Here is an 11,720-nt window from a genome sequence, read left to right as displayed (position 1 = left end):
ACCTCCATAGGATGGACATTGTGGGTCAAATGTGGTGTCGTCTGCCTTTCTCCAAGCATAAATCCATCTGGATGCAGGGAAAAGTCAACAGAGACTCATCAGGCCATTTAAATTTGCTGCACTGCTCTGGAGTCAAGGTTTGTGTTCCCTACAGCTGATGCATCTATGGTCATTAGCCTTGAATGCAAGAGGTTTCTGAATGGCGGCCCTGCTTTGACAGAGTTGCTGACTCGGTTTCTTTGGTCATGTCTGTATATCAAACTTGGCCAGTTTTGACCACTGTTCCTCTTTTAAGGGCTGCTCCCCATGACGCAAATAATTTAGCAGGTTTCTTTGAGACTCATGCACCTGAAATTTGGACACCGACTTTTGGACTCATTGGACACTTTATTAGGTACAGCTGTTCCTTAATGCAAACTGCCTGCTCCTTCTCCCAAGAACCAATCGCTGGGCTGCAACTGGATACATACAAGACTCAGTTAGGATCAAGAGGTCAACTTACTGTCTGGGTATTACAGCGGGCAACACACCTGATCTGAGTGGTTTTCAACAGAGTCTCTCTGGCATTTTCATTCACAACGGTCTAGAGTTTACGGGGGGGGCATTTCATTAATGGCATTTCTGTGGCCAAAAACCCTTTGCTGATGAGCGGTCAGAGGAGAATGGCCAGACTCGTTAAAGCTAACAGGGAGGCCAGAGTTACAAAAATAACAGCTCAGTACAGTAGCGGTATGCAGAAAGGTGAAACAACTGATTTACTCTTAAAGTGGTGCTGGAGGCAAAAATGTGTCCTATCCAGTACTTCCTAAAGTACCTACTGTCTATGAAAAAATGTTACGTATTCAACGAATATGAAATTTACATTAAACATTACACAGCAATCTCATGTAGTGTTGATATACTTGAAATATAAAGTATTGCTATGCATGGAGACATTTCAAAACTATCACTGTGATTTATGACACACACATATATTTCAAATTTTACTTTCCTGCTGGATTATAGCTTTGCATCGGTTTACCACCTGCATATATATCGTGCTGTTGGTTAGTAATGTTTAGCAAAGATACCTGCACTTTAATAACGTGAAGGGTTTTTTTCTTTCGGCACCAGGCTCTAAGATGATCTTCAGCTGCATTACCACACTCTGGCACTGAGTGTAACACAAGGAAGCATCTTCTGAATGGTCTGCACACCTACACATGCAGGCAGTTGAATTCCACAAAGCCACTAAGTCTTTGTTAAACATAAAACATTTATTGCAGACAAATTATCATACAGAATCTGCTCTTGTAAACACGGCTATTTGAATGCTGTAGAAATTATTAGATGAAACAATCCACCCCCCCCCCCACACACACACACAAACACACACACACACACACACAATCCTTCTGACAGTCTTTCCAAATTAACACTTTCTTTCTGAGCGTCTTTCTCCTTGACCATGAAAGATATCTCCTTTCTCCGAAGGTCTTGTCCTCTGTGCCTCAGAGATGGCCACTGTAGTTCTCTCGCCGCTGCCTCTTCCGGGCCAGCTCTGGGAAATAGGCGCTGTTGTAGGGCCTGTCCCTCTCCTGCAGCTCTGTCTGCCCCTGTGCTTCTCCTCCACGGCTGCTCCTCTGTTCCAGCAAAGCCTGCGACCGCCGTCTCTCGTCAGCTTCCCTCTGCAGCCGCTCTGCGCGTAATCTCTCCATGGAGCTGCCCGGAAAGTGGACAGTCGCTTATTAGCAATTTACCCCCCAGGGAACCAGCATCCATTGATCGGTCCAACATTTGACGGTTTGGGTGGAGGTTTTCAACCAGCCCTCAACTACCCACAAAACTTTGCAATTGCTCAGTTTTACTCAGCACCCCCAACCTGAAAAGATTTCATTTTGGACAATATGCCTTAAGAAGTAGCATCAAATACAGACAGAACAAGAACACGCAAGATGGAATAGGTGAATATTACAGTGTCACAAAGGGCATGTCGAATGGCTTGTGGAATCAGCCTGAGATCTGGGCTACATCACGAGAATGATGCTCTCCCACCGAGAAGAGGTGAAAATCGCCCCGCTGTCTGGTTTGCCAGCTTAGTTAGCCATTCAGGAGAGATGCCAGATGCTTGTGAGTTGCTGGTACCTTTACATTCTTATTCATCTAGCAGATGCATGTAACCATAGCCATGTACAATTGAGAAATCAGGGTCATATGGTCCCTGGAGTCATAAGGAGTTCAGGGTCTTGCTCAGGGTCCTGGAAGTGACATCACTTTGCTGACCCTGGGATTTGAGCACAATGTCCAATCCCAGTGAACCCCACACCGTCCCATGCGGCAAGGATGCCCCTCCTTAGATCCACAGCAACACTTCTGTGCATTACTATCACATTTAAAAGATCTATATAAATATATACCCTGGCATATTACTGCCAAGCGCTTATTGCAGAGGACTGAAACAGGGTAAACAACCAAGTTAGAAAGCCAAAAAAACTGTCTCTTTATTAAATTCCAACTTGAAGAGCTCTCTGCGAGCAATCCCATAAATCATCCTGAATGGAGATCTGATATGCCAAGGAGTTAACTGGGCGACTTCATCCACCTCAGAGAAGATATCAGGTCTGATCTGTGTTTAATTCTACAGGCGTTTAATTTAATCTGGGAGTCACCCAGATTTGGGACACTTGCTCTGGGATTTTGTCTCATGCAAAAGCAAAAAAAAAAAAAAAAAAAAAAAAAAAGACATTGAGGAAATCCTTTATATTCATCAGCAACTACTGTGCTCATTTATAATGTGTGTCAAAACAGCTAAGTCAGGTTCCAGAAGTCCTCTTTCAGGCATAAATATATATTTATATGACATCTGGCTCCAATGTGTTCCTTTAGCTGCTGTGGTTCTCCACATCGTTGTTTTATTCATTATCAGTGGTTTTCTGAAAACAAACTAAATCTGACCGTCATTAGCATTCAAACATAACATGCATGATTCTGATTGGCTGCTTCTGCTCACCTCTCCCCACTGATCTTCTCCATTCGTTCTGCCTTGTCCTTCCTTTTGCTCTTCTCTTTCTTTTCCTTTCTACCTTTAACAGCCAGGGCTTTCTTCACCTCCTTTAAGGGGTCCAGGCTGTCCTTTAGCCGCTTGTCTTTCTTGCATTTCTCCTGCTCCGTCCATCCCGCGCTCTTGTCAGCAATTTCCTTGCTTTTACTGTCCCCGTCTTTCAGGTACCAGGGCGTGGCTTCAGTGCCAGGGGCGGGGCCAAGGGACACCAGCAGGCCAATGGCACGCTCCTGCCGTTCCTGATGCGCCGAAAGAGAGCATGGGTCAGGGGTGATGTCATTATAACACAGAACTGTTGTCTCTAAAATTAAACTAAGTATTTTGTTACAGAAAAAAAATACATGGGTTTAGAACTTCTTGTCGAACAGATCCCAGAAAGTACAAGTGGGCCACAACACCTCACCAACCCCCATCCTCAACTCGGCGTCTCCGAGGGACCCTGTCCTGAGATCTCTGCTGCCCTCCCTGTACACCAGGGTTCCCCAATTCCAGCAGTTTTTCCAGCTGAAGCCCTCTCCCTTCCTTCAACCAACAAAAGAAACATCCATGTGCCCGAACAGCTCCAGTTCTGTCTCATCAGACCAAAGACTCGTCCCCATGTTTCAAATGGTCGCAGGAAAACGTAAGTCTAGCTTTGATATGTGGCTGTGTGAGCAGTGGAGTTGACCTCAAAGACAGTTATCTTTGCAGAGATCCGGGCGTTCTTGTTGATGTCTTGGACAATTCTCCTCTCCAAAATATTTGATATATTGCACTTGCAACCACATCCAAGTTAATTTCTAACAGAATGTGTCCTTGTACATTGCAATGATGCAATGTACAGCTGTTCTAGACACTGTGAAACTGTTGGAAAAGGCAGTATCTCCCCCTTTAAGATGAGCATCCACTACCTTCTTTATGAGGTCCAGACTTGCACTATAAAGGACAAAAGTATTGGAACACACCACTTAAATCACTGAATTCAGATGTTTCATTCAGACCCACTGCACCAGGTGTATGAAATCAAGCACCCAGCCATGCAGTCAGGTTTACAAACATTTGTGAAATAATGGTTTGCTCTGAAGAGCTCAGTAGATTAATGCGTAACACTGTCATAAGACGCTACCTTTGCAATAAGTCAGTTTGTGAAATGTCTTCCCTGCTAGATATTCCACAGTCAACTATAAGTGGTATTACTGCAAAGTAAAAGTGTTTAAGAACAACAAACTCAGACACAAAAGCAGCAGATGACGTAAAGCAACAGAGCAGGGTTACCAAGTGCTGAGGTGCATAGTGTGTATATGCTCAGGGATTTTAGCATATTCACATCAAGGCTAAAAATTCTGACCACTAGGGCTGCACGATTTATCGATTTCAAATCGAAATCGCGATTTGAAACAACGTGATTAGTAGGGGTGGCACGGTTCACAAAACCCACGGTTCGGTTTGTATCACGGTTTTAGGGTCACGGTTTTCGGTTCTGTACGGTTCTTGTTATTTTTTCTTTTAATCTTTAACACTCCAGAAATGTACTTCAGCATATGATATATAGCTTAATTATCCACAATTTAGGATACAGTATTAAAAAAGTTATATCATGTAATCATGCATAAACTGAATTTGACTTGACTTAAAGCACATTATTAAAATTATTAAACATTATTAATCCCAGAACAGTAATAAAATAAAAGTCTTGCCTTAACATAAATGCTAAAAGAATAGATCGCTTTAATCGCTATTACAGTTGGGTATGGGCACGCGGTCTTATTTAGAAAACATACAAAAAGAGACGCATATAATGTTTAATCATTCGTTTTGTATTTGTCCGGTCCACGGGGTTAATTTAATTGGGGATCGTTAAAATGATAGATCACCTATCTTGATTAAGCCTGATTCGGTTCGTTATATATATATATATATATATATAAAACGTGAAAAAAATTGGTATCAATTATATTGAATGTTCTTGAGTAATCGATAAAATCAGTTTCTGTGTATGTACAAGACATCAATCTGTAATAGTGCAAAATATGTCCAGTTGATATGTCTAGTATGATCATCTGGCAATAGCCTGTAGGTCTGTGTGGTCAGACACTGTGCAATAAACAGAATTTTTAGGAACATGGCAAATGTTCACATTGCAGCATGGAAGCAGGCTCACTGTTACAACGCTGACCGGGGAAGCAGAGGCGAGGAGACCTAGGATCGGGGGAATGCGGGGTTTAATGAGCAAAAGGAACACAGACGAGCGGTAAAGCAGAATTACAATATAATGACCGGACTGGAGAAAGAAACGGAAACGCGGACTAAATACAATGGAGTAATGACAAATTTGACAACAATCAGGAACAGCTGGTAAACACGGGGAATCCACACAGGGTTAACGAGGGGGCGTGGCACACGGAAAGAGCGGACGATCGAGGCATGACACTCACTGGAGTGCTTTGTCACAGATAACTTAATTTTCTTTAACAAAGTGCCTAACCGCACATTAAATAAAGTCACACAACAAAGGCGCACAACAGTGTTGGCTGAAATTTAAACGTTTTCTTCAGAGACAGGGTGGTAACGCCGAAAACACGAGCTAAACGCAGCAAATGAAAGGCTACCGGAAATTACTTAGCTGGCTGAACTTTTACCGGAACTACGTCACACCGCTCTGTGCATATAGCCTATTCTTTCGCGTGAAAGGGAAACACACTGATGTCACATACGGGGCACGAGGCTACATTGCGCATGTCATGAACCGTCGAACCGTGCGACGCATGCATGCTCCGAACCGAGACAAGCGAACCGAACGGTTCGGTTTTTTTTCATGAACCGTGCCATCCCTAGTGATTAGCAAGTCGCAAAAATCGCGATTTAGGATATACATTATACAGCATGTCGGACCCAGGGTTTAAAACTGCTGTGAGAATAGTTTTACAAATTCATGCCATGCTCCCTGTGTGACAGTCATTCTCACCAATCACAAGCACCGTGCTTCTTGCCTGCCAGTCATGCTCACCAATCAGAAGTGGCCCAAGAAGGCGTACAGACCCACAAACAGCAAACACGTGAAACCCAAGGAAAACGTTACATTTGCGCTATGGAAAAATACTGATTCCGCTACTGAGCTAAAAGTGAATTGCCTTCCTATTTCATGGTCCGAGGTTGTTTCAGAAAGGTCTTATCAATAGAATCGGCGAGCTCTTTTTAAACACCAGCTGCAATATACTTCAGCGTATCATACCTTTGGTTTTTGTTAATAGGCAATAGCATTAGTATACCGCTAACCCTTCAAAACAACAATGAGAGAGTCAGTAATTCTTCCAGCAGTGGAGTCGATGACCTCCAAAAAAAGCCATAAAACCCATAATACAGTGGTGTTTATGTCATATGTTTTTGTGCTTATTCAATTTAAGTGTTTCGAAAGATTAATCCAACAACAGTAATAAAATAAAAGTCTTGCTTTAACATAAATACTAAAAGAATAGATCGCTTTAATCGCTATTACAGTTGGGTATGGGCATGCGGTCTTATTTAGAAAACATACAAAAAGCGACGCATATAATGTTTAATCATTTGTTTTGTATTTGTCCGAGTAACAAAGCAAAGGAATGATAAGCTGCTTCAGTCGAAAACTGCATTTTACTTCTCATTTAAAATAAAATGCAGGGTTGGCAACTTCGGTCAGCTGCATGGAGTTAGATTTTCCGTTCTCTGTTCTGCACACACATTTACATGTATGTAAGTTTTATTACCTTGTAAATAGTCTGTAGGGTTTGCAAACTGCCGTAACGTTTTTGATGCAGCTAGTTTTAAGTTCAGAATGGAATATAGATTTGCCGTCTGAAAGAGTTTGCAACCATGAACATGTACATTTTTTGTTTCACCTGAATTGATTTGTATAGAAAATAACCATATACAGTTGTTAAAAAGCGGAAACTTCGACCAACATGAAATCACCAACGAACGACTTCTATTTATTCAACATTTTATAAAATGCATACTACGATTAAAAAATTCTAGCTTTACAGTTTCAGGACAGAACAGCCACTCTGTTATAAACATTACGGTTTTTTGAGCGTTATTAGTTGTTAATAACAGCAGCTAACAACACAATAGCGCAAACAAAAGGGCCGCATACACCGAAGTATTTCTTGCTTGTTCATTGGTGTGGGAAAAGGCGGTTCTAGTGTTATTAAGAGGGTAATAAGCGTTACCTGCGAGATCGCTATTTTTCTTTTTGCTGCAATTGTTTTCATTATTACTTTATTTAACTTGACACATCACATCTTTAAATTCTCATCCTTGCATTAGAATATAGACCAGTTAATACTGATGGTATCTCATGCTGCGTCATATGTTTTAAAATCGCAAATCAAATCGTACTCGCAATTTCTGTCAGAAAAATCGCGATTCGATATTTTACCCAAATCGTGCAGCCCTACTGACCACCATCATGGGTATCACAGCAGCCGTACCAAGCAATGATGCTGCCAGACAGAATGCTCTGTGGTACATTGGTAAAAGTTGGTGAGTATTTTGAAGCTCATACCGAACCTCCTCAGCCGCTGAAGGAAGGTGAGCCACTGTCTTGCTGACTTCATGACCTCTTATGGGGCGTGACCAGCTCAGATCCTTGCAGATGTTATTTCCTAAGAAGCAGCTGACCTTCTCCACTTCTGTTACCTTGATTTAGATGTGGGAGTACCCTCCACCCTCCTCTCCTGTAGTCCACGATCAGCTCCTTAATAATTTTGACTTTAACTGTACATGTTTATCTTAGCTCACAAAGTTGCTGTATTTTAGTTCAATTGAATTTTCAAAACCTTGCATTGTATTTGTCCAACGGTAATAATATGAAGGAGTGGCATGTTACAGGAAGTTCATACCTGAACCCAGGGCCTAGTCAATGTGGTGCACTAGGCGAGCATCACCGCACCCCCTCTGAGGCAAAACGCCATTGGCTGGCAAGTCAGCCACTCTGAAGCTGGTGCTCAGGCAGCCGACCTGTTGCCTATAGCACTGACCAGCCCTGTTTGCGCCTATTTTTTTTCTAGGCTTCAAATTTGTCAGCATCACTTAACTTTCAAAAGAAGAAAACAAAGCAAACTTGTCTTAAGCTCATTGTAATTTCACTCTCCACCTTGCAGACCAGAGTTTTTCTGTCGCTTTCATATACACAAACCAAGGTTTCACATCGTCCATTAACTCCACATAGCACACCTTCCTGTACATTCTGTATATCAGTGTTCCCCGGTTCCGGTCCTGGAGGGCTGGTCTGCAACACAGTTTGCAGGTTTCCCTGCTCAGACACACCTTATTCAGCTAACCAGCTAATTGCCAGGATTAGTAGGTGTGCTTGAGCGGGAGAATCTGCAAACTGTGTTGCAGGCCGGACTGGAACTGGGATCACTGCTGTACAAATTCGACTCCAACGTCACTGTCAAGATTGCAGACGAGACAGCTGTGGTAGACCTGGTCACCAATAACAAGGAGCAGGCCAGGTGAAGAGCTTATTTTGGTGCCAGGAAAACAGTCTGCTCCTAATAATACAAAGGAGCTGACTGTGGACTTTGTGAGGAAACAGCAGAGGATCTACCAGCACATCAGGATAAAGGATGCTTTGGGAGATAGGGCAGAAAGCTTCAAGTATTTCAATGTTCACAAAACTAAAGACCTGACTGGGTATCTGCACACTGATTCCTTAGTGAGGAAGGGTCACCAATGCCTGCATCACCTTTGGTATCTCTGGAATTTCATGCTGCCCCTTCAAATACTAAAGAACTTCTACAAAGCCACCATCGAAAGCACCCTGACAGGGATCATCACCACCTGGTTTAGGAGAATACAGCATGACCACAAGGCTGCAATCAGCCAGATGCACAAGCAGACATGCACTGCCCAACCTGTCTTATTATTATTATTATTATTATTATTACATATTATTTATATAGTGCTTTTCAAGATGTCAAAGATGCTTACATAGAATTAAGAAAACAATAAAACACTATAGATTGGGAAGGTTATATGCCTGAGCCTTTGTTTTGAAAAGGTTATATGCCTTTGTTTTGAAATCTGAGAGAGAGATTGACTGACAAATGTCACTGGGGAGGGAGACCCAAAGTGGGGCAGCTAAACGGGAAAATGCCCGTCGTCATAACCATGGAGTTTGGATGGGGGGATGAGGAGAGAGCCGGAAGAGTACAGGGTGGCTGGTAGGAGAGAAGCAGTTCAAAAAGATAAGATGGGGCTTGGTGAGCAGCTGTATGAGGAGGGTAGGAGTTAGCCACATATCTAATTTTACAGACTGTCCATACATTATACAGTAATTTATAGCACTATATAATACTTACAAAAATCCTGTGGTGTGCCTTATTACAATAATACCACCCAAGCCTTGGCTAACAACTTTAAAGCTTCATAAAAATGTACCCATTTCACTACACTGCTTGTATCTATGTTTTTTGCAATACATCTGCCCTTTGCTGGTCTGGTGGAGTATCGCTGCTGTTTGCATGCACCGACTGCAACCATCCACAGCCGCAGCCAAAGGTAGTACAAACACAAGCTGCCACGTGACTGTCCCCAGCCTGAAAGCGCACGCACATTAAAGAGAAGTATGAACTAGGCTGTAAGGATCCCACCCAGCCCAGCAATGGCCTGTTCTCTGAGGCTGGAAAGTGTTACTGCTGCCTGTGGCTAGGCATGTATGGCAAACAAGAGATTGTGAAACATTCACTATATTAACCAGAAAAAAATGGAGCTTCTCACCTTCTCTTCCTTCTTCTCCCTCAGATACTCCTCATTGCCTTTCTTCTGCCCAGCTTCCTCGACCGGGAAGAGGTTCAGATGCTCCTCCTCACCGCCCAGCTCCGGTGTGCCCACCACTGCTTTGACTTCTTCTCCCTTGCACAGAGCTGCCCGCGATTTTCGTCTTAAATAGTCTGTTCGTGCCTGGTGAGGAAGATAAGACAGACAATTCCTGATAATTACTCACTTATTTGCACATCATGGCAGATATGTCACCATAAAAAGGCACTCGATATTTCAGCACTCGCGACCTGTCACCTCTTAATTTCTGCTTATATAAAATTAAAAATGCATTATTGGGAATAAGGAAAGACAGTAGAAGTAGGTTTCATCATGTCACTTTCTCTGGGTACACCAGTGCCTTTATCCTGGCCTACCGGTGTCTCTAAATTACCCCTGGTGAGTGTGTCTGGATCCTGACCAGGCCTCCTGCTTTGTGCTTCCTGGAATAAACTTGATGGTTATTATGTTCCTGTTCTCATGGATAGATGGTTGGATATGTGGGTGCATGCGAGGGCGTGCATGTTTCACTACAGACGGCATTTCCCCAAGAATACCGTCGGAGTACCGTGTGTGTTTTGCGGTATCGGGGCCGATTTGGTCCCTAACCAATACTGTAACTACATCTGCGCACCTGGCTGCATCGATAAAACTCCAGCCGAGCTACACCGATGAAAGCGACGTGCCATTCGCCGTAGGATTTACCTCTTGCTCCGCTCTCTCTATCCGCCTCCGGACCTCCCTCTCGTCCTCGGCCGCCTTCGCTTCATCTCGGCGCACACGGGCAATGTTATCTTTATTCCGGACATGCCAGCTTTTCTTCGGTAAGATATTCATCTTCGATTACTAATGTAATTGTGTGGATAATAATTTGCCATCAAAGCTCTACATCCAATGTACGAAAAAGAGACTGGGGTCAGAGCGACATTTTGAAAAGAAAACGAAGTTGTTTCCCTTGCAGCTTCCGGATAAAAAAAGACGCTATTGGTCTGAAATTAAGTCCCACCTCCAAACCGCAACGTGATTGGCCAGAACGCGACACTTCATTAGTCATTTGGTCTGAATACTGATTGTTTGTCATACATGTTTTCCATTTATGCATGAATGCCATCCATCCATTATCTATACCGCGTTATCCATCTGGGTCGCGGATGCATGAATGCTCCCAGAATAAATAAATGTGCATTGACATCTGTAATATAGTTTTGGAAAAATTGTATAAATTTATTGTACAGTTTCATATTGTTTTTTTAATTGGCTTTATAATCTTTATAAATGTTTCTGAAGATATTTTGCGCATGTGTACGGTATGTATTTGTTCAGTAGTGTTACATTTCTGTATTATTGATATTCACATACGTTCACTGTAAAACTGTTTTTATCATGATATTCTGCATTTGCTTGCCATGTTAACTTGGAAATAAAATGATTCACACGTACGTTGTTCATACGTCATTTAAAACAGATATAATGGATCTCCCTTTATAAGTTATTATGAATAGGCTTATAAATTAAAACTGAAAACATTTTAATTTCTGAGTTTATGGACAATTAAAACGAAAGATGTTTTAATGAAAATTTTCCTCAGTTGGTAGTGTGCTCGCTAAGCGTGCGAGAGGTAGCAGGATCGACGCGCAAAATTGGGTACAGAGCCGTCTGCGTACTTCTGGGGCTTTAATCACTGGCGGTTCTAGATTGAATGGCGCCCAGCGCGAGCCCCCACATTTGGAACGATACAGATAATTAATGAAATGTAAAACTATGTCAATATAAAAATATACACAGAACAAGAATAATAAATATCAAAAAGAAGTAAGAAAGACAGATAGAAAACAAATTGTAATATGTACATTTATTTAAAAATAAGAGAATATAACTATTACACTGTCACCCTATTGGCTAA

The 11,720-nt window shown here is 42.3% G+C and overlaps 1 protein-coding gene across 1 annotated transcript; it reads right to left on the bottom strand.

Annotated features, from left to right (window-relative positions):
• Window positions 1–1,235: 1,235 nt before the first annotated feature.
• Window positions 1,236–10,795, bottom strand: leng1 (leukocyte receptor cluster (LRC) member 1). The gene is made up of 4 exons (XM_023830155.2): window positions 10,523–10,795; window positions 9,779–9,961; window positions 2,990–3,279; window positions 1,236–1,701 (listed from the first exon to the last, which is right to left on the bottom strand). Exons 1-4 carry the CDS (start codon window positions 10,652–10,654, stop codon window positions 1,491–1,493), a joined length of 816 nt encoding a protein of 271 aa, XP_023685923.1. The 5' UTR covers window positions 10,655–10,795; the 3' UTR covers window positions 1,236–1,490.
• Between the last annotated feature and the right edge of the window lie 925 nt (window positions 10,796–11,720).

This window comes from Paramormyrops kingsleyae, chromosome 9 (assembly GCF_048594095.1).
Source record: "Paramormyrops kingsleyae isolate MSU_618 chromosome 9, PKINGS_0.4, whole genome shotgun sequence".
Lineage (NCBI taxonomy): Eukaryota > Metazoa > Chordata > Actinopteri > Osteoglossiformes > Mormyridae > Paramormyrops > Paramormyrops kingsleyae.
Note: the sequence above shows the minus strand (reverse complement) of the source record. Positions and strands in the feature narration are given on the sequence as shown.